The sequence below is a fragment of the Microcaecilia unicolor genome, unplaced genomic scaffold (assembly GCF_901765095.1).
Source record: "Microcaecilia unicolor unplaced genomic scaffold, aMicUni1.1, whole genome shotgun sequence".
NCBI classification, from domain to species: domain Eukaryota; kingdom Metazoa; phylum Chordata; class Amphibia; order Gymnophiona; family Siphonopidae; genus Microcaecilia; species Microcaecilia unicolor.
Genome location: NW_021963126.1, coordinates 69,873 through 94,069, shown reverse-complemented (window position 1 = coordinate 94,069; position 24,197 = coordinate 69,873). Strand labels below are relative to the sequence as shown.

Below are 24,197 nucleotides of genomic sequence, written 5' to 3'. Positions count from 1 at the left end.
TGTAGGCTAATGTAAAATGATACAGAAAAAGTTAAGGTGGCACAACCATTGGGTTTGAGGCAGAGAAGTATATGAACTATTTTAGATTTGGGTATAATAGGTATTTCCAAGTCCCAAAGAGGGCTTACAATCTAAGGGCCTCATTTACTAATTAACACATGTTAATGTGATTTTTATGTGCTTACCTAAATTGAGAATAATGGGACTTGAAGTAAATGTGTGTTAAATTGTTTTAACAATTAGTAAATGAGGTGCTAAGTTTTTTTTTCTACCTGTCAGCAGTATTTGAACCTGAGTTTCATGAGTTCTTAACCTGCTACTCTAACCACATTAACCCTTTTTGTTTAAACCCTGCTTCCTATATTGAGCCTTTGTCCAAAATGCACAGAAAATAAAAAGGCATGTATCTTTAACTCTCAAAAATAACTCGCCTGTGGTCTTAGACTGAGCATACAGACAATTACTTTTGATTTTCTTTCCCCCCTTTAATTCAATGCCGGCAAATTTGTGAACTATTTTCAAACAATGATACTTATAGGCAAATAACCCTCAGTTTTATGGTTACTTAAAAAGTATTATATGTTCCCTTTAGTGATTTTTTTTTTTAATGCTTTAGATTCCGTTTTCTCCTTTTGGCATAAATTAGTCTCATTTTCGAAGAAAGCTGTAGTAGGGTTTTTTTTTTTAATGAGACTTAATGCTCGCACCTTTCCAGTAGTTGCTCAAGGCAAGTTACATACAGGTACATTAAATATTTCCCTATCCCTAAAGGGTTTCCAATCTAAGGGGGCAATTCTATGACTGGGCACTGCAAATTTGGTGTCCAGATGAAGTTCACTGAGCACCAATTCTATAACGGCGTTTGGGCAGCCAGATTCCATTACAGAATACTAGCATAAGTTGGCATTTATGCGCCTACATTGAGGCACACTCTCTTAACACCGTGTCGGTAGCAGATAAGAACATAAGAGTAGCCATACTGGGTCAGACCAATGGTCCATCTAGCTCAGTATCCTGTTTTCCAAACAGTGGTCAAGCCAGGTCACATGTCCCTGGCAGAAACCCAAATTGTGGCAACACTCCATACTACAAATCCCAGGGCAAGCAGTTGCTTCCTATGTCTGTCTCAATAGCAGACTATGGGCTTTTCCTCCAGGAATTTGTCCAAACCCTTTTTTAACCCAGATACACTAACCGCTTTTACCACATCCTCCAGCAAAGAGTTCCAGAGGTTAAGTATTCGTTGAGTGAAAAAATATTTCCTCCTATTTGTTTTAAAAGTATTTCCATGTAAAAAAATAAATAAATAAAGTATTTCCATGTAACTTTCTCAACTGTCCCCTAGTCTTTGTACTTTTGGAACGAGTAAAAAATCAATTTACTTCTACTCGTTGTACACCACTCAGGATTTTGTAGACCTCAATCATATCTCCCCTCATCCGTCTCTTTTCCAAGCTGAAGAGCCCTAACCCTTTAGCTTTTCCACATATGAGAGGAGTTCCATCCCCCTTATCATTTTGGTTGCTCTTCTTTGAACCTTTTCTAATTCTGCTATATCTTTTTTGAGATATGGTGACCAGAACTGAACGCAGTACTTAAGGTGCGGACACACCATAGAGCGATACAAAGGCATTATAATATTTTCGGTCTTATCATCCCTTTCTTGATAATTTCTAGCATCCTGTTTGCTTTTTTGGCCGCCGCTGCACACTGAGCAGAAGATTTCAGTATATTATCTACAAGGACACCCAGAACTTTTTCTTGAGTGCTGACTCCCAAAGTGGGCCCTAGCATCAGGTAACTATGATTCGGATTATTCTTCCCAATGTGCATCACCTTGTATTTGTCCACATTAAATTTCATCTGCCATTCTCACCGCACTGAACCCTGGAAAGGGGATTTTAGCAGTATACAAGAACTGATTTGATTTCAAAAGAGATTCCACTAGGAGATCGTATTGTTTTCTTTTAAAGGGAAGAGGTTTGATGCGAGTTGCTGCAAGATTTCTTTTTCCTGTCCTATACAAAATCTGCTTAAATAACTTTTAAACTTGTCCGAGTTGGGTCTCGATATCATTCGATCACATTATTTCCCACATTATCTGTGTAGCCCGAGTCTTGCCCTTTTTTTTTTCTTTCTTTCTGGCTAGACTCAGTTCACTTGGACCCAGGCTGGCAGGGACAATTCCACAACCACTTACTCATATCACTCGCCTCTTAGGTCCAGTCCATCCTCATACCAAGCTGGGAGTGGATTAAAGTTCCGGAATTGTGATCTGGAGGTTTGGGAGACATGCTATCTGGGGGTTTGTCCTCTGTCCTCAAGAACCATGCTTTAGGCAATAGTTTTTAAGCAAGAACTCAAACCTTTATTCTCCAACTCTGCAACAGCACAATCTCAGCAATCCAACTCTGGATAACTTCAGCTAGACTCCAAATCCTTCTGTCATTCCTCAGGGGAAATCCCATACCACTTTCTTTCTTCCAGGATCATTTACAAAGGAAATTACAAATAAAGAATATGTACATGTATACAGTCCCTCCTGTGGGCAGTGTCCATTTCCACTGGCTGTTTCTCCTCCTGTCAGCACAGACTCAATTTCCTACAGGTTCGGACTTTTTTCTGGTCTGACCCTTGTCCAGCGGTTGAACCATCTTTTACAGAAGATAGCATCTTACCCAGACTGATAATCCTAGTGGCACCTCCTTGGTAGATAGGGGGCAGCCTCAAACTACCTCAGGGATGAGAGCTGTTCTTTCAAGGACCAGTAGTCATGGACAAGTCTTATAGCCTGGTCATTGAGAGATTGCGTTTGAGGCAAAACAGCTATACAGATGTCTCATTGTGACTCTATTGCAGGCAAGGAAGTACTTTACCTCATTGGTCCATGCTAGAGTCTGCAGAGTTTTTGAAGTATGGTATGCGAAGAAAAGTCTGTTTTTCAAGCATCAGTAACCCAGATATTGATGTTTTATAGACAGTATGTCAAATACAATTGAACTTGAACTTATTTTTGCAGGAAGGGTTGAAAAAGGGTCTCCTCATCCTCCTTAAAAATGCAAGTGGCAGCGATGGCATGTTACACATGCTGGTTAGAAGGAGCATTGGTGGGTTCGTGTCCAAATGTTGTACGTTATCTTAAAGGAGTGGTTCATTTGTGACCACCAGTGTGTCCTATAGTTCCAGTTTGGAATCTTAATTTGGTTTTGTGGGCATTTTTTGAACCTCTCAAGATTATATCTTTAAAGGATCTTATGTTGAAGCTGGTATCAGTTTCCTTGGCCAAGAGATTTTCAGAATTAGAGGCCTTATCCTGTCGAGATCCCTTCTTGCAATTTACAAAAAGTGGAAGTTTCAAGTCCTACATTTTGCTCCTTTCTTCCCAAAATGGTATCTGTTTTCCATCTGAATGAGGAGGTCATTTTACCCTTCTTTCAAAGGAAGATTGGGAAGAATAATATGAAATCCTAAAGTGTTTCGATATTTGTAGAGCATTGCCGCATTATTTAGAAGTAACTAATACGTTTTCATAGATCTGATTGTGCTTTTCGGTGGGGCTAGGAAAGGTGAGAGCCACAAAGACACCATTGCTCATTGACTGACTGAAGGAAGCCATTGCTTCGGCCTATCATCTCAAAGATTAAGTAGTTCCCCAGGTTCTCGGGGCTCATTCAACTGGAGGAATGGCAGCTTCTTGGGTAAGTCTGCCAACTGGATCCAGATTCACAGGACAGGGTTGATCCAGTCCTGGGTTTATCCCAGTGCATGCTGCGACTTGTAGTCTTGTTTTTCTTAGAGAATGCAATGGGGAAATCAGAACCAAGTCCCTGTATTCAACAGGGTAAACCCAGGAGTGGATCAACCCTGTCCTGAGAATCTGCATCCAGTTGGCAGCCTTATTCTTAGTTTCCAACAATTCCATCAGACTAAAACATATATAACCCAGCTAAAGAACTTTTTTTTTTTTTTTTTTAAATTGCAGTGCTCAGTAGTGCTTTAGTGTCCTTTAGACCAAATGTCTCTGGATTGGAACTGCAGCAGTCTCACATCATAGCACACGCCCTCCCTGCCTTCCGATTCTCACAGCATTAAACATTCCCTGCCGGTAAAACAAAGGTGTTATACTAAAGGACACTACAGCACTACTGAGCACTGCAATTTAAAAATAACAAAAAAAGTTCTTTAGCTGGGTTATATATTTTTTGGTCTGGTGGAATTGTTGGAAACTGTTGATTTACCCACACCAGGTTGATTTCATTGAAACCCTTACATTGCTACTGAGCCTTATTCTTAGGCCAAATCACAGCCCTTCTACCCAGAAGAGATTTACAGCCACTGCCTGGGAGTGGAGGAGTGGCTTAGTGGTTTGAGCACCGGCTTTGACTTCCAGAGGTGCCTGTTTCAAATCCCCCTGCTGCTCCTCGTGATCTTGGCCAAGTTACTTAACCCTTCATTTCCTCAGGTACAGATTGTGAGCCATCCAGGGACAGGGAAATATCCAGTGTAACTGAATGTAACTTACCTTGAGCTACTGTTTAAAAAGATGTGAGCAAATCTAAATAAATACATTTCTTTTGCCATGTTTTACAGTCTAGATGTGTGAGCAAGAGAGAGCTGTTTTTTGGAGCTGGGATCTTGGCAGCATGAATGCCTTCTTCCCATCCAGTGTAAGGACTATGTTGTTACATCTCATACGTTCTGGATTGGACTGGTTAGGATGAAAAAGCGAAGAAAAAATTGGTCTTACTTGCTAACATTTCCTTTTTTACCTGAGGCAGGTAGAGTTAAGTGACTTTTTCCTGACTTTGGGCAAGTGTCGGTGAGAATTGAGCCCTGGTTTTCAGCCTGCTGCTCCAACCACTAGGCTGCTCCTCTCTGGAACCCTTCCAGATACAGATTAATGACATGGAGTAGCTGTTTCTTCTATTCATTGTATAAAATGTTAAATTTTCTATTAGTTAATAAAATGAATTTGTCAGACCTATAAAAAGTATTGATTATAGTGTTACGTTTTAATCGGAGGACACTACATCTTTCTTATAATATTTATGGATTATGAGAGATGCAGTTTGCTTTAGTATTGTAATCATGTAAACAGTGAAACAGATACGTTATTATGTCATGAGGTGTAATTTATTCCTTTAGAATTCCATTTATATTTGCTTATGTGTTCACTGTATGTACAGAGCACATGGTTATGCTACTGAGAATTACATATCTGTTTCTATCAAAATCATTTTAGTTCGATGCACAAATTTTCTTCCATCTTACTTTTGCGTTTGTGGTTAGCAATAAATACAATTAGTTATCCAGAGGATATACATGCCCGGAGTACAATACAGTGGCCACATGATGTCAGTGTTGTACTATAGATTCTTTCAGTTGTAAGGATAGTGGAGCCTTCAAACTCTTAGGCCCTTTCTTATCCTGAATTGACTCTGCATTAAAGATGTGTCTTCTGGTGTTCTGTTAGCCTTCTAGAATGTTTTTTTTTCCTTTGGCTTACATTTTTTTAATAGGATTTCTTTAAATCTAGGAATTATGAGACTGGCTTGCCTTGGGCTCAAGTACCCTATGAAAATATTACTGTACTACAAATAAAGAAATATTGTACTTTGAAGGAATGGCAATGCCATATACTATACCAAATGAGGAGCAACATTTGATTCCATAAATACGTAAAGAATTTTGTAACAGTATGCCTCAGTAACGCAAGGTTTGCATTGTAGACTTGATTAGCTGTGTTTCCAAATGAACCCAAGGCTCCTACAAGTTCTTTTACAAGTAGGTGGTTCATTGACCCCGAGGGCTTACAGTCTCTTAAGGCATTGAAAGGTAAAGTGACTCGCCTAAGGTCATAGGGAGCATCAGTGTTAGAAGCATGATTTGAACTCTAGTGTCCTTGGGGGCTGATGATCAAAGACTTGTAGTAGAGTGTTCACTCTACTGCGAAGTTAACATTAAAAAAATTGCCGTGGCATGCTTAAACTAATGAGTATGCAAATTACTGTTGTGATTAAAATTGCCAATGTATAACCAGGAGAATGTACCCAATTCAGTCATAAAGGAGGAGCGTCCTCAGAAACTTAAGCACCCACGTGGTAGTCTTTCAAGACCACTAACGGGTGAAATATTGCACTTCATTCATTGGGTCACTCGCTCGCATTGTGGTACTTTTGTGCAATAATGTGGGTTTTTTTTGTGTTCTAAGTGCAATCATTCACCCCTCAAATACTAATCAAACAAATTCACTTCCAGTAATCAACTCAGCCAGCATAAATCTTCAATCAAAGCAAAGATATAATGATAATAATAGTAAATATTTTCACTTATCTCATAGCCCTGCGCCGGTAACCACCAAATGCAAAGGTTCCGATGTCCAGATTGCTTTCACGTTATAAAGAAAAGACTGCTCTCCCCTGTAATAAACGATACACCCGACACTGTGGGTTTCATATTAACTTTCCTCAGGGTCGGGTTAGGGCTGTCGTCCCTTGACTTTGCTGCCTGCCTGCTTACTAGAGGGAGGGGGTTTTTTGTTGTTTGTATTTGTGATTAAAATTGCAGCAGTAATCTTTCACAGCTCTAAATGTCAAGTGATTTGAAGCATGTCATGGCAACACACCCTAACCAATGCCCTGACAAACATTCCCCAACCTGACACTTGTTCCTGCCTGCCCCCCCAATCTGACCCCCTCCACTAATATTTAAAAAACAAAGTGCCCATATGGTCAGGTGGCCTGCTCTGCCTTCCCCCATACACATAGATTCCCTGGTAGTCTAGTAGTCTCCCCCTGACCCTGTAACTCATGTGAGGTAGGAGCAATGCCCACTTGCTCCTGCCTCCAGGCACAGCCATCTGCAAAGTGGCAGCAGCCCGCCCTGCATAATGCACCGTGGGGGGCCTTCGCATCATATAAGGGAGAAAATCCCTTATATGGTAGACAAGCCCTGCCTGATGCATCTCAGGATGTACCTCGTGGGACAGGGCACCACCATTTTGCATATGAGTAAGCATCACTCCTGCCTCTCCTCTTCCCCAGCCGTTCTCTCTCTCTAGCTCTCCAGCCCTCCTTCTCTTGCTGCTAGGCTGCTGCCTTCTTGGGTCTGTAGTGAGGTTTGTTATGCATAGGGATTCTTTTTTTGCTTTTGTATTTTGCACTTTGCTGTATGATATTATGTACGAGTTGGCCTTATAGGCTTGTTTGTTGTTCATTTAGAATGTGTTTAATAAAACCTCATTCAAATTATAAAAAAAAAAGAAAAAAACTAACTAAAGTTAAAATGCCCTATCTGGGGTAGGGTTAATTTCTATTTCCATGAGTGGGAATTGATCAGCACTTCTGGAGACGGGTCATATTAGGTTTCTATATATGCTACCAAAAATGTACATACATTTATAATAGTAAAAGATAGGTATATCTCCTATGCAATTTATTAATATTTTTGTGGAACCTTTCTGTGTCGTGTTAAGAGTAATATTTTGTCATTCAAATTATGATGGGGAGTTGTACAGTGGCCCATCAGAGAAAGAATGATTGGTTACTGAGTGAGGGCTGGCAGCAAAGGAGGTAAACCCCATATCTGTCTCAATAGCAAACTATGGACTTTTCCTCCAGGAACTTGACCAAACCTTTTTTTTTTAACCCAGATATGCTAACTCCTGTTACCACATCCTCTGGCAAAGAGTTCCAGAGCTTAACTATTCATTGAGTGAAAAAATATTTCTTCCTATTTGTTTTAAAAGTTTTTCCGTGTAACTTCCTTGAGTGTCCCCTAGTCTTTGTACTTTTGTAATGAGTAAAAAAATCAATTACTTCTACTCGTTCTACACCACTCAGGATTTTGTAGACCTCCATCATATCTCCCCTCATCCATCTCTTTTACAAGCTGAAGAGTCCTAACCTCTTTAGTCTTTCCTCCTATGAGAGGAGTTGCATCTCCTTTATCATTTTGGTTGCTCTTCTTTGAACCTTTTCTAATTCCAGGAATATAAACTATGTAAAAATCTACAGCTTTTGCGGAAAACATTCATTGGAGGTAAAAAGATATTGCATTATATTAGTAGTCATTCTATTCCCAAGCTTTTGGTCTTTGATTCTCTTGCTCTCTCTCAAAGTCTTTTGTAATAAATCAGTGAAAAGGTTGATAAGAATCTGAAGGGCAGGAACAGATAGGGATTTTGATTTATGACCCTCCTGCCATGGAAGGTGTTTTTCCATGGATGTCTTGGTGTCTGAAACAGGCTCTCACAGTGCAGCAGCGCTTCTACTGTTTTTTTTTCTGGTGGGTTGGCGCCATTCATTGGCATCTCTGTCTTCCAACTAGATTGACTCCTTTATTGACTGATTCACACATTATTGACGATTGCTTTGGCGAAACCGCCTGCATCAGGGGTCCTGTGCAGAATCATGGACCATGTCAGGTCTGCTTAATCAAGTACTGATTTGACACCCCCTATTCTTGAAGGCTCCTTGTGCTTTTTTGACTTTATTTCATACCTGGGAAATGTCATCCCTGTGTAATTTAGGGACTCATTTTCAAAGCATTGAAACACACAAAGTACCATAGTAACCTATGGTACTTTGTGTCTAAGTGCTTTGAAAATGTTTATTTTGCCACACGTCCATTTTTGACAAAATTTTAAAAAGGCCTTTTTTACAGGTGTGCTGAAAAATGGATCTGCGCCTACACTAGCACATCCCATTTTTCGGCACACCTTAGTAAGAGGACCCCTATATTCCTTCCTTACCTCTTCTTGTATTCTCAACTCCTCCCTGCCTCCCCCTTTTTGTCTTCAGTACTAGCATTAGCAGCCACCAGGAGTGGTGTCAATGTCATCCCTCTGTTCTGCTGTTTTCTCCACAACCTCTGCCAACTCCTATAGATCCTCAGGCGGCAGCCTTGGCACCTCTGCCATGCCTCCTGTCCCCTATATGGTGGGACCTCTCTTCCCTGCCCTTGCTGCACCTCTTGTAGGTATAAAAGTGTTTGCATGCAGACTGCCTGTTGCTGAATATGGTTCTTTGAGTCTGTTGATGAAATATGACCTCAATTAAAATATCACAGTACATCTATGAAATTGCTGTGGCATAATAATGGGAGTCACTGTTTAATCCTGTCCGTCCATGTGATGGTAATCTCTCTAAACTGAGAATGTCAGTTCATGATCAAAACCTTTTTTTATTCGGAGTGAATTTGTAAGAGTTGCAGCTCTTTACTTGTCATTGCTTCTTTTTGATGTTTAAACTTGGGTTTACATTCAGAAGTGATGCAGCTACAAGGAATGTATACGAGTAGAGTGTAAAGGACCATTTTTCCATTTTAAGAGTCTCTAGGGCTGCGCAATAAAGTCGTAAGAAAAATTGAAGAGCTGAAAATCAGATTGGAATCGACTTCTTGTAGTATACCAGATGAATTCCTCTGCCCAATAACGAGGGAACTTATGAGGGATCCTGTTATTGCATCAGGTATGGTATTCTGTATTTGTAGCTAATTAATACCAAACAAATTTGTAGATTTCTTTTTTCCCCAAGACTGTTCTGATTAGTGTATTTGGCTAAATATCATTTTTCCCATATGCAGCAGTGTGCCCAGCATACTTCATTGTAATTGAAGCATATTGGGCCTTATTCTATAAAGGTTATGCTCCTAAATTTATGCTCTTAAATTAGGAGCGTAATCCATGTTCCAAATTTATGCTCCTAATTTAGGACCTGTTGGACACATAGATTTAGCATTCATTTAGGAGCATAAATTATGCTTGTAAATTTAGTAGCGTAACCTTTATAGACCAAGGCTCATTGGGGCTAATGTAACAAAGTGTGGTACACTGCCCACAACTTAGCATGGTTTCCATTAACAATTTTGTGAGCAACCAGGGGAACCCCGTGTTAAAATGAGGTTTGCACATGAGCCAGCTGTATACAAACACTCATGGTGACATCGATACAGCTCATTGAAATCTCATGGTAATGAAGGTAAGGTTGTTAAATCGAGATGTAAAGAAGTGCATAAAAGATGGGACAATATCATGTCTGAGGAGTGAAAGGTTGCTCATTCTGTGGTCAGCATTAGTGAGGATTTTATACTTGTTCTTTTTACTGTAAATATGAAGCACACACAGCTGTTTCTAGTTTTGTTGAAGGGAAGGGATTAAAAAATAAGAGCAAGGAGTGAGGAGCTGAGGGAGAGATGTGTTAGAACAAACAGTGACGTCATGGGCTGCTGACATTAACAATACAATATTTCTGAGCAGAATAATATTAAAAGAATATGTGCAAAATAGCAATATAGCACATGCATATTAAAACACTCTGCACACCTGCAGGTTTCTCAATACCTATACACAGCGCAGCATTCCAGCTCATGCAGATACATATGTGCATTCTGCTCATAGTGCCGATACAAACAAAAGAACATAAGCTTTGCCATACTGGGACAGACTGATGGTCCATCAAGCCCAGTATCCTGTTTCCAACAGTGGCCAATCCAGGTTACAAGCACCTGGCAAGATCCCAGAACAGTACAATACATCGGCTTATGGACTTTTCTTTTTGGAAGTTATCCAAACCTTTTTTAAACATAGTTAAGCTAACTGCTTTTACGACATTCTCTGGCAACAAATTCCAGAGTTTGAGTGAAGAAATATTTTCTCTGATTTGCTTTAAATTTACTATGAAGTTACAATTGAAGAGCTTATTTTCAAAATCTGCTAAGTCCATATTAATTGCATTGGACTTAGAGGATTTTGAAACTAAGTAGGGCTGCATTTCTGAAGTAGACTGAAAACTAAGGCTGTTTATAGCTGTTCTGCCTGCTGATTTTGATTCTTTAATTTGTAGTTTTTCAGTTTATATTTTATATTTCTTATCTTTTCATTCCATTTTTTTAGGGCTGCATTTTGATTAAAATTTGTAATCTTGATTAATTACATGATTAATTGTTTAATTAAATGTTTGTTTGTTTGTTTGTGTTCCCACTTCAGCTCCTTGTGACTCTGTGCAATGGAGGGTGACCTGACTTGCCCAGAGTCACAAGGAGATGCAGTGGGAACAAAAATAAATAACCTAGTTTTTAATTGTTTGAATAATTATGATTCAATAATGCAGCCCTAGCTAAGACCTACAAAGTTGTTGGGTTTTTTTTTTTTTGTGTGTCTGTGTGCAAAATACAGCTGCTGCCAGCAAAACTCGTGTGCACGTGCTTCCAGTATACTCTCCCGTGTTGGTGCACATTTTTTGTGTGTATCTGCAGCTTGTTTGATTACTGCTTTGTTTATGCTAGGAAACTGTGTGCTAAACTTTAACACCTGGCTCTAATGCAAGGTTTCTTGATTGGCCCCATTGTGTGTTACCAGGGATACATATATTAGGGGGGGGGGAAGTCTGACTTTACCTAGCACTTTACACCATCATGCTGTGTAATCATAACGCTTCAGAGGCATAAATGCATAATCTCTAGTATGGATAACAGGATATTATTTTCAGCATGAAGCATAAAAGTTTCTACTTTAGTAGTTAAATTAAAGACTGTGTCTTTTTATGTTTTGTGTTTCTAAAGTTCTTTGAGATAAAGGCAGACTGTAAGTACTTTTTTTTTTAAAGTTTCTCTGTCTACTATACGCATGCCTAGAACACAATACTCAAGAAGACCAAACAAATTTTGAACTTTGAAGCCAATTTTTAACAGCAACAAGTTGGGCGATTAATGAGCCTATAAGGAGGCATTTGGGGAAATCCATACCAGAGCCACAGACAGTTTCACAAACCTTGTTACTATACATATGACTTTCATAATTTTCCTGATAGAGTTCTGCTAGAAAAAGGGAAACCACACTGAGCACGCACTAGCTGTGATGTCAACATGAACTAAAGGCAGGAGGCTAAAACCATCTGACTGCACAACTGTTATTGGGTGTAAATTTAGCTCCTATTTTTTTTCCAGTAGTGGCTCAAGGCTTTCTATACTACCTTATTGCAGACCCAGAGCTGCCAAGTTAACGGTTCCAAAAGGGAGGTTTTAGACCAGATCTGGTTTTCTGGCAACCCTAACATGATGCATTATGAGACCTGCAGCGGATGTCAATAGGTAGAATGGGGAACTATAAATCTCACACTGCATTGGTGTGTAAGTTCAAAGCCATGATTGGTCAAAAGGTCTTCCACAGGGTAACTTGCATGTCTGCAAACCTTCATAGCATTCAGTGGGGAACTCCCTTACATGCTCAAAACACACACATAGTGTTTTCATTCATATAATTCGCACATTATACACATTTGTTTAGAAACCACACGCACCCCTGCATGCTGCATGCATGTGCACATTATCCCCATGATTCTATATAGTATGACTTAAGTTGCACACACAACCCAGTGGTATTCTGGATTTGTGCATGCAACTTAATTAAACAAGCCAATTGGTGCTGAAATTGCCACTTAAGCAATTGACTAATTGGTGTTAATTAGAATTTACACGCAGAACTGTCTAAACGCATTCTATAATGTGAAGTGCATAAATTCTAAAAGTCGCATAGTTGAAAGGGGGGCATGGCCATGGGTGAGTCATGATCATCTCTCAAATCTATGCACATGGTTATAGAATACACCTAATTTAGGTGTCTGGATTTACACCAAGTTTTACACTTGGTGTATTCTATAATCTGCACAGATTCTATAAAATACACCTAAATTTAGGCTTTTTTTGGGGGGGGGGGGGGGCGTATTTTTCAGGTGCCATAGATAGAATCTAGCTCAAAGTGCATTTTTATCGGTGTCCTCTGTGACTACTTGAGGAACAAACTTTGAATGTTATAAATTCATCTGCAGTTGGTATGTCTCTTCCCCAGAGAGCTATGGCTAAGGGCCTTATTTACTCATCTGTGTTAATGAGAGTTATGTGCTTATTCTTAATGGAGCCAATTTGCTAACTTGCATTAACAAACTTTAATCTTTATGTGTTAATGCTGCTTAGTAAATGACGCTGTATGTGTGTGTGTGTATGTATGTATATGTATATTTTTTCCCCTGAACCAGTACAGAGGGTAAAGGGACTTACTTGATCAAGATCACAAAAGCATCAGTGGTTCAAACTCTCTCAACCTGCTGATGTAACCACTAAGCGGCTACTTCAGTCTTTACTGCTTCCTGCAACTGTAAGAAAGTTGTCTAGTATTTTGGCAGTGAGAGTGTTAGCCTGCAGTTTGCAGCAGATCCTTAGTACATGTTTTGCTCCCTGACTTTGTTTATTGATACCTTCACTTTGCAAGTCCTAGAAGCTGCTGTCTCAGGCCCTCATGATCAAAAGCCCTGTGCTGTTCCAAACAGCGCTCTAAAATAGCGCTGGAACAGCGTGGGGCTTTACCGCACCGATGATCAGAGATAATGCATGCAAATTTAAGCAGCGCAATTATCTCTGATTGGGTAGAAGTGCAGGCGAATTGTGCCTGAGCATGAGCTCAGCACAATCCTCCTGCACTTGTTTGACAGGTCTGGGCTGTCAAAAGCCCATACCTGTCAAACACCCTGCCCCCATCAACTAACACTCTGCCCCGAAGCCCGAGTAACGGGGGCTGGAGGTCTGGAGGACCTCCGGTCCTCCCGACAATCCCACCCAAGTTCAGGGAGGGCTGGAGATCCGGTGGGTCTCCAGCCCCCCAACCCCCCAAAATTGGTCCCTGGAGGTCTAGTGGCCGCCGGCAAAACCCCCTCCCACCCAGCGAGCCCACCCCAACTCCCCCCCCCCAGCGTTGTCCGAGTGATCCCTGGTGGTCCAGCGTAAGGACAGCCCCCTCCCGGCCCCCCTACCTTAGTTGGAGGAGGGTCGCAGCCTGCCTCCCTCCTCTTGGTTGATGACACAGCAAAATGGCCTGTAAAGGAGGTGATGTCCCTATATAAGACTCTGCTTAAGACCTCATTTAGAATATTGTGTACAATTCTGCAGACCACATGTTCAAAAAGATGTAAACAGGAGGGAGTTGGTTGAGGATGGCCACTAAAATAGTCAGTGGTCTTTGTCATAAAGATTATGTGGAGAGACTTAAAAATCTCAATAAGTAAATTTAGGAAAAAAGGCGGGACAGGGGATAGACTTATAAGTAAGGTGAGGAAATGCTACTTCATAGAACAGCCTCCTGGTGTAGGTGGTGGAGACAAAAAACTTTATTTGAATTCAAAAAGGTTTGGGACAAGTACATAGGATATCTAAGGGAGTGATAGAGTAGATGGCATTGATGGGCAGATTGGTCTTTATCTGCCTTCATGTTTGAAGGCATCAGGAACAATTGCAGTGGAAGGTGAAAGATTAACCATGTGACAGTAGGAAAGATGAGTGGGAATGGGATCAGAGGGAACAGATAGTGAGTTTAGAGGAGGAAGGATGATATGTAGGTTCCTCTTCAGTGGTTTTATAAAATTAAGTAAGGGTGGAAGGGGTTAAAGGATGGTTTTGAGGATGAAGTAGGGGAAGGAGAGAGGAAGTTGACCTGATGGAGAAGTCAAGGTTAATCTTGTGAACCTTATCATGGAAGTACTTAGCTGTAGTCTGGGGAGAAAATAAAGGGGGGTTGGAGGTGGAGGCATTTTGAGGAGAGAATTCAATGTGACAAAGAGAGGTGAGGGTGGAGCCAAGAGAGCTTGTCAAATGGATATAGTAGTACTGTTTTGGAAGGAGGTCAGCAAGAATTTGAAATGTAGGAAGTTGGCATGGGATTAGGCAGGCACAAGAATGAAGGTAGCAAATTCTGGAGGTCAGCTAAGGCTTGGGCTTGGTACACCTTACAAAATGGGAAATTGGAGGGGAGAAAGCCTGATAGACACAGTGGATGAGAAGAGAGGTAAAACAGTAGTGGAGAGAATACAAGAGTCAATAGCCTGAAGATGTCTAAAATGTTTGATGGAGATGGATGAGATTGGGAGAGGGTAATTAAGTGTGAAGGTTATCAGATGATGGTGATCCCAGAGGGGAAGAACTCAGATGCAGGGCCGCCGAGAGGGGGGGACAGGGGTGACAAAAGTCCGGCGCCACCGCAGTCAGGCCCGCCCGCCGTCACTCCCGAACTAACTAACCTTAAACGCCTCCTTCCTTTCCTTTCACCACCTTCGCGGCAAGCAGCAGCAGGGCAGGCCACTCCTTCCTTCCGTGTCCCGCCCTCGCCTGACGTAATGTCCGCGAGGGCGGAGCACGGAAGGAAGGAGAGGTCTGCCCTGCTGCTGCTTGCCGCGAAGGTGGTGAAAGGAAAGGAAGGAGGCGTTTAAGGTTAGTTCAGGGCCCAGTAGCGGGTGGAGGGGGGGCCCGGCGACCTCGGGTGGGGGGGGGGGCGGCCTTGTCCCGGGCCCGGCTCAGGCTCTCGGCGGCCCTGCTCAGATGGAGAAATTAGAGAGTGAGCAGTTGGCGAAGAAGATAAGATTGAGGCAGTGGCCATGCTGGTGAGAAGGGGTAGTGGAGCATAGCTAGAGATTGAAAGAGGAGGTTAAAGCAAGAAACTTAGTTTATTCACAGTTGCTATAGCACTTGGCCACAACACAGATCACAGCAGTTTACAATAAAATCATAGATATTCGGTCTACTTCATCGACATGTATACCCTGGAGGAAAGAAGGAACAGGGGTGATATGATACAGACGTTCAAATATTTGAAAGGTATTAATCCGCAAACAAATCTTTTCCGGAGATGGGAAGGCGGTAGAACGAGAGGACATGAAATGAGGTTGAAGGGGGGCAGCCTCAGGAAAGATGTCAGGAAGTATTTTTTCACGGAGAGGGTGGTGGATGCTTGGAATGCCCTCCCGCGGGTGGTGGAGGAGATGAAAACGGTAACGGAATTCAAACATGCGTGGGATATGCATAAAGGAATCCTGTGCAGAAGGAATGGATCCTCAGAAGCTTAGCCGAAATTGGGTGGCGGAGCAGGGGTTGGTGGTTGGGAGGCGAGGATGGTGGAGGGCAGACTTGTACGGTCTGTGCCGGGGCCGGTGGTGGGAGGTGGGACTGGTGGTTGGGAGGCGGGAAGTACTGCTGTGCAGACTTGTACGGTCTGTGCCCTGAACAAGGCAGGTACAAATCAAGGTAAGGTTTACCCATATGTTTGTCTTGTTGGGCAGACTGGATGGACCGTGCAGGTCTTTTTCTGCCGTCATCTACTATGTTTACTATGTATATAAAAACATAACTCCAATAATCATATAGGACAGGAATCATTACAAAGAAACAATCGCACAGACATATTACTCAAATGACCTTCACCTTTTAAGACCCTTCTAACAGGTTCCATTATTCAAATTCCAAGACTGGCCCACCCCTCTGGGAGAGAGAGATTAAACGCCTTTAAAAAAATATATTCTTTTAAAAATTTTAGACAAAGACATCACATTACAGAAAGATGAAGAGAGCATTCTACATACTAGGTGGTAGATTTATTTTTTTTTAAATACCCCTTGATGGATAGCCACCAAGTGAGTAAGGGACATTGAAGGGACTGTCAATTTGGAGGTGTAAGAATCAGAGGGGTTGTCAGCATGAATGCTAAAAGTACCCAAGAATGAGGGAAAAGGGAGGAGGGTTCAAGAAAGAAGGATCCAGGAGTCAAATCAGTGAGAAAGGAAGAGAGGGACTTTGGTTGAGGCATCCCATGATAGTTTTGGTATGTGTACACACTTTGTACTTGCTAAGAAATAATTTTTAGCGCTGGGGGAGTGTTTGGGAGCAGAGAGTGGGCGTGATTCGAGTGTGAGCCCTTACCACCTAGAAAATAGGTGTATTTATTGCATTTGTATCCCACATTTTCCCACCTCTTTGCAGGCTCAATGTGGCTTACAATACATTGTGGTAAGTGGAAATACAGTTAGAAAATATACAATTACTGGTACAGAAGTATCTTGGGTAACATTATAATAAGAGACATGATAGTATAACAAGCAGATATAGTAAGACAGTTCTGAATATATATGGAGGAGTTATATATGTTCATATTTGTTACTTTTTGTGGTATGCCTTGTTAAAGAGATGGGTCTTCAGTAGTTTGCGTAAGTTAGTTAGTTCGTAGATCGTTTTTAGGTTGCGCGGTAATGCGTTCCATAACTGTGTGCTCAGGTAGGTAAAGCAAGACGCATGCATTAGTTTGTATTTTAGGCCTTTGCAGTTGGGGAAGTGCAGATTAAGGAATGTGCGGGATGGTCTTTTAGCATTCCTGGGTGGTAGGTCTATCAAGTCTGACATCTCCGTGAATGATTTTGTGAACTAGAGTGCATATTTTGAACGTGATGCGTTCTTTCAGTGGGAGCCAGTGTAGCTTTTCTCGTAGGGGTTTAGCACTTTCATATTTTGTTTTACCGAATATGAGTCTTGCTGCAGTGTCCTGGGCTGTCTGAAGTTTCTTGATTATTTGCTCTTTGCAGCCGGCGTAGAGTGCATTGCAATAGTCTAGATGGCTGAGCACCATTGATTGTACAAGGTTACGGAAAACGGTTCTTGGGAAGAAAGGTCTTACTCTTTTTAAATTCCACATTGAATGGAACTGCTTGCTAATTAAAAAAATTAGTGCATAGCCATTATTGCTGATATAAAAAATCGGCCATTTTACCCCTGCATTAAGTGTCCTCAGAGTGCGAGAAACCCACGAGCTACTACTAGCACAGGCCATGTTTTAGTGCAACTTAGTAAAAGAGCCCCTTAGTGACAAAGTAAAGGAGACCGCAAACGTTATACATGTCAGCATTTCTTGGTAGTTCTACCAACTACTACTTCTTTCTCTTAACATACTATCACCCAGTACTGCTGCAATTATTACTGTAAAAGAACCTCCCTATTTCACAAACAGGTTTGACAATTTGTGTGTATTAACAGGATAGAAGTTAGTGGAGACAGACTAGTCTGCGCCATGGAAATAATGCCTTTTTCTACCCACTTTTAACTTGACAGAGGTTGGATTAACTTCCCTCTGTGTCAGGGGTAACAAATTACCTAGCTCATAGGGCCCTTCCAGTGGCGTAGCCAGACAGCCAATTTTGGGTGGGCCTGAACCCAAAGTGGGCGGGCACAAAATTTTCTCTCTAACCCCCTCCCCCAGCACTTCCCAACTCAAAAGATAAATACTTTAGCTGATGAAGATCCCCAAGCTCTGTCACCTGGAAAACTTCCAACAAAGATGGCCAGAATTTACTTTTACCAAGCTTGGTCGGAAGCAACAACTCCTTGAGCCACCGATAGCGGCACCCCATGCATGCTTAGTTGTCAGTGGCTCAAGGATGCTGCCCCCATCTGCCAAGCTCAGCAGAAGGGATTTCTGGCCACGTTAGGTGGAGGTCCTCAGCTAGCAGGGCTTGGGGATCCCCACCAGCTACAGCAAGGGTCAGGGCTGCTGTTAGCCATGCTGGTGCCCAGGGCAGAAAATAAGCCCTCTCCTCTTTAATCTCCCCATCTGCCCTTACAGTCTCACACTGACAGACCATCACCAAATACAGAACAAAGGATTACAAATTAGAAATAAAAATATGTAGACAAAAATTGAACTGAGAACCTCAACATTTAGTGCAACACTGGAGAAATAAAAACAAAAATGCATTTCCTTTTCTACTGAACACAATAAAACTGAACATATTCCATTTAAAACATTCAAAATAAAATTATTTTTCTACCTTTTGTTGTCTGGACATTTTATTTTTCTATCATGTTGGTTTCAGTTTCTCCTTCCCACTTTCGTCGTCTTCTGCTAATTCTTCAAGCAACTGTTGTCCATTTGTCTTTTCTCTCCTCTCGTTCCATTTCCTCACTACAACTGCTTCTGAAATATTGATCTTTCCATTTTAGCTCTTTCCTTTCTGTATTTTGTTCTTTTCTGCCTCTGTCTACTCAAATTTAACCCTCTTTCTAAACTTTTTCCTCCTTTTTACTTTTCAGATATCTATCAAATTTTCATCTCCTTTCACCCACTAGCTCACCCAAATCCAAACTCATTCCTTCCCAGCCTTCCATTCCCTTCCATCTTCAATCTACGCACCATTACCATATTTCTACCACCTGTAATCACTATCCTCTCATTCATTTCATTACCATCTCCCCTCTCTCTTCACTCTCATAGCCTGACATCTCCCTTTTACCCCTCCCTCCATTGTCCTGCATTTCTCTCTCTTACCCATTGTCCAGCATATCTCCCTTCTGCCCCTGGATCCAATATCTCCCTCTTTCCCCTCTCTTGTGCAGCACCTCTCCTTCCCTTTGCTCCACCTCTATGTCCAACATCTCTCCCATATTGTCCACTATCTCTTTCTTTCTTTTTCTTTCTTTCTTTCTCTCTCTCTCTCTCTCTCTCTCCCTGCCTTGAGCCCCTGGTCTAACATCTTTTTCTCTCCCCTCCAGCCATGTTCAATATTTCCCCCTCTCATCTCTCACTCCCTTCCCTCCACTGTCATGTCCAACACTTTTTTCCTCTTTCGTCCTTTGCCACTCCTCTGCAGCCTTTCCCTTCCTCTCCCCACCATAGCCATATCAAACAATTCGCCCTCTCTTTTCCTCCTGCATCTCTCCCTTCCCCCATGTCAAACAATTATTTCTCCACCCCACCGTCTCACTCACTCACTCACTCTCTCCACCCCACCCCCTCTCACGGGGCAGGCCCAGGGCAAGGACACTGATGCCCAACCACTAGTTTCTCCTCCTGGCCACTGCTGTAGTGTGGCGGCCTTGAGGAATTGCTGCAAGGCAGCTTTCGTGCCCTTCTTTGCCTCTCTCTCCACCCCTGCGTCCCACCGCGCCTGCAACGGAAATGCTTGTCCTCCCCACCGGCGCTGCCTCGGTCCCTGCACGCTACCCTGCCTGCATTCTTTTCTTCGATCGTTGCGTCGCCGGCAGCGCTGCCATTCACTCAGGCAGCTCTGCTCCTCTCTGCCGCGTCCATCCGGCTCTTTCTGACGCACTTCCTGTTTACGAAGGGCCAGATGGACGCGGCAGAGAGGAGCGGAGCTGCCTCAGTGAATGGCAGCGCTGCCGACGACGTGACGATCGAAGAAAAGAATGCAGGCAGGGACAGAGGCAGGGTAGCGTGCAGGGGCCGAGGCAGCGCCGGCGGGGAGGACAAGCATTTTCGTTGCAGCACGCGATACATGCGATGGATGTTGGGTGGGCCTGGAGGGAAAGTGGGTGGGCCTGGGCCCGTCCAGGCCCACCCGTGGCTACGCCCCTGGGCCATTCAACTAGTAAGAACAGCTTACAGTCTCACTTTTCTTATACAGCCATTCAACTGACCCATAATATGGCCTCATCGGCCAAAGCTCATACCAGTCTATTACAGAAAGAAGTCAAATTATCTTCTGCGATGCAATGCTATAGAACCAATTCCTCTCTCTGCAAGAGAGTATGTATTCCAAGCATTTACTTATTCCTAAGAAACAGGATGCCTACACCCTATCCTAGATCTCAGAAACTGCAGTCTATTTCTTTGCAAAGAGAAATTCCTTCCTTCATTCTTAAAGACAGACAGACATATTGTGCACCTTAGATCTTAAAGATGCCTTTACCACACATTCTGATCCATTTCTGCTGCAGTTCTGCAGAAACCACTACCAGTGCAAAGTCCTTTTTAATCTAACATCGGCCTGTAGCAATTGTGGCTACACATCTTTATGAACAAGGTCATCTGGGACTTTCACTGGAGTGATCACGCACAGAATCCCACTCACGCCTGACAGTTCAGAGCTAACTGAAGAACCAAGGTGAATGCTGTGAACAGGGAAAGCAGTATGTGCTGGGAAGTGTATTTAGATTGGTCCTGAACTCTGGGAAAGCTGTTCTGTTCCAGTTGATGTGCAATGACATTACCCACTTATGTAGCTGCTCAATCCTGCTGTGTCTGCAAAACATTCTGTGTAGGTGATACTTTCATTTTATGTCTTTGATAACCAATTTTATGTATGAGGTTGCTTCAGAATCTTTCAAGCAAAAATGTTTAATAAATATATGTGTGTACTTTTCACTATTTTGCTACTCATTTCTGGCATTCCCTATTTCTCCCCCCCCCCCCCCCCCCCTTTTGTTTTGGTTTAAATTTCTGGAATATTTATGTCTAGCTCTGTGTGGTCTCCTTCTATGTATTGAAAGGAATATCAAACACCCTCTCCAGCTGGAAAAACCTCATTTTTTTTTTCATAACAGCTTACAATTGATGCCTTAATGAAAGCTTTATTTGCAGATATAGTAGAACTTTTTTCAACATATGTCAGTGTGCCTATGTAATCTTAATAGCCTGACTATACTGTAACATCTGCTTCATTTCTATTTGATTCAGTTTACCAAGGGAGAATGTTTCCACATGTTTTAACTGCTATGCACCTGTTTTTTTAGTAATTTTTATCCACTACCCAGAGCTTAGCATATTCAGGCATAAATCTCTTGAATCTAGGGGGGGGGGGGTATGGGGCAACAAAATGCTAGTGCAATAAACACCAAAACATATAGAAAATCTGAAATGTTCTCTGTAACATCATTACTCTATAAATCAGATAACTTTTGGAATCTAGGGGCAGCTTTGCTAGATTACTCTGTCTCAGAATGTTTCGCTGAGAACTTCTGAAGCTAAACTGACTGCAGTCCAGGTGGCTGCATAATTAGTTTTAATAATTGAGTCTGTACTGGATTTATCCAGTTCCCCTCCCCCTGTAATGTGTTTAAGTAATATAAACAATTACTTTTTTCCTGACTTAACTAACTTTTTATAAATAATTGCATATTTTCAAAGACTAGATTTTGACGTTATGGACTCACACACTCTTTTTCTTTTTAGATGGTTATTCCTATGAAAGGATGGCAATAGAAAACTGGATTAGCAACAAGAAACGCTCAAGTCCTATGACTAATCTTCCTCTCCAGTCACTTATGCTGACCCCAAACAGGACACTAAAAATGGCTATTAATCGGTGGTTTGAAATTCAAGAGACATTCAACAAACCTACATAATTATAAAACCAAGATGGAGAATGTATGACTTTCAGAAAGTTGTTTTTCTCTCAATTTTGGGATGAAAATGAAGTGAAATCAAGTTTAGGATTTTGTTCAAGCAGTGTCCTTTTGCTTACAGACAGCTTTAAAGAACTTTAGACATCTGATGAACTTAATGTTTGAGTCCAAATGTTTTCTTGCAACAGCTGTCTTCTGTACTAGTAAGTAGCGAATTGGCCTTAGCGGTAGTAAAACTGCAGCATCTTAAAAAAGTTAATTGACAGTCTGTATCCTACATAATAATCCAAGATTGTATGTAGAAAAATATTTCTTGGGCTTAGTGCATTAGTTTTATGTTACCTATTTAGCTTCATTTTGTTTTTGTGGTATGATGTCTGCAGCTTATGTAGGCATAAATTGACTGAGAAAACACCAGTAATCTTGTCAGTGGTATTTCAAATGACTGCAGGTTCCTACAGTTGTAAAGTTAAGCAATATACTTAAAAAAAAAATTAACATTTAATTTATATATATATTTAACTTATCTTGAGAAAACAAAGATTATATATAATGTATAGAAGAGTTAGGAAATGATAAATCTTTAGAATGATATTAGCAATATCATTTATTTTAAATGATACTCTGTTTTCCTTGTAGTCAAACCAAAATGGTTTACAAAAAAAAAACAACAACACACTACATAAAACCTATAAACAGTGGAAATCCATTATTGATAGGAAAGTTCATACATTCAAGACCAACCATCATAATGCAGGCATTCTCCATATTCAACCACTGACAAACAGCTAATTAAAATCCAGATTTCATCTTGTGAGGTTTATCACAACTAATTAAATACAGTTTCCTGTTTCCGTTTCAGAAGTTCAACTAGGCAAACCAACCACTCCGTAAGCCAGATGGTGAGAACAAAAAAAAAAAGCCAAATTAAAAAAAAATAGGTTTTCAGCAAGACTGAAATATTCATAAGACTCTGTGAGTCATAAATGACAAGGAAGTGAGTTCCAGAGGGCTGGGGCCAAGGAGGAAAAAAGCAGGGGAATGGGTTGATTCCCAGCGGTCTCTTAGTGGAGATAGAAGAACTAATCTGTTAAGGAGCAAAGTGTATGAAATGGCGTATAGGGAATGATATGGCTAGCAAGGATAAGAGTTGCTGTGTGCATAATTTTAAAGGTAATTGTGAGGATTTTGAATTTAAGCTGGGATTCAATAGAAAGCCAATGTGGGAGCTGTAATAGAGGGAGAAATATGATCGTATTGTTTAGCATTACAAATAAATGGGCAGGGCTGGGCTGGGCTGGGCTGGGCTCACCAAACCTGGCCTGGAGAGCCTATGTTCAGTCAGGTTTTCAGGATCTTTCCAATACTATGAGTGGGATACATTTACATGCACTAGAAAACTAGGATATGTAAATTAACCATGCAGAATCACTGGCTTTCCTGAAAACCCAACTGTCTTTGGTATTCCCAGGACAGATTTGGAAAGCATGCCATATTTGAGTATGATACATGACAATCACAGCAAAGTTTTTTATCTTGTTTTAAGATCTTAACACTACCAAATTCGTTTTTCAAAATAAGGCTATTCAGATGGTCATAATATTCTCAAATAAGGTTTTGAGTTGTATAAAAGCAATATACAGATTTTACAAAGCCTCCAGTTTCATTGTAGTTATATGTGTGTACAGTCTATTCTCTGAGATTAAGCAGGATCCCAAATTCTCACACCATGGGTACGGTCATTAATGGAGCCCATGCAGCTTCTCCAGACTGGTATGCTTTCTATTGCAACACTGAGCCTGGAGAGAGATTCTGCTGATTCATATGGACTAATTTATACACACTGGGAGGAAGTGCTGCCTTATTATTTCCTTCTTGTCTGTCCCTAATGCAGTTTATGTATGGGAGAAATGTGGCCATGTCAGGCTTTTTGACTCTCCAACAATAAAATTATTTTTTTTAAACTTTACTTTTGCATTTGTGATCTGCTGCTGTTTTCAGTCTATTAATGGAAGCCCACATAAGAAAGCTTATCCAGCCTAATATGTACTAGAAGCTTTTTAGAAAGCAACAAGGCAAACGATCTGCAAAATCCAACGTGGAAAACAAACCAGCAGATCAGTATAATATCCAAAAAAACTTTTATTGAGGATACCGTGTATGAAACAAAACTGTTTTTGATGTTTAACAGTAAAGTTTGCATCCAGTGCCTCTCAGAGCATTAAAGCATAGAACATATTACACCAATCTTG

At 41.3% G+C, this 24,197-nt stretch overlaps 1 protein-coding gene across 3 annotated transcripts in view; it reads left to right on the top strand.

Annotated features, from left to right (window-relative positions):
• Positions 1-23,914, top strand: part of LOC115458971 (WD repeat, SAM and U-box domain-containing protein 1-like) — a 62,804-nt gene extending 38,890 nt beyond the window's left edge. For all 3 annotated transcript variants that reach the window (XM_030188831.1, XM_030188832.1, XM_030188833.1), the window contains 2 exons: positions 9,330-9,470; positions 21,773-23,914. In XM_030188831.1, the coding sequence (XP_030044691.1) occupies positions 9,330-9,470; positions 21,773-21,945 (314 nt within the window). In that variant the 3' untranslated portion in view covers positions 21,946-23,914. The remainder of the gene's footprint in view (positions 1-9,329; positions 9,471-21,772) is intronic.
• The last annotated feature ends 283 nt before the right edge of the window (positions 23,915-24,197 follow it).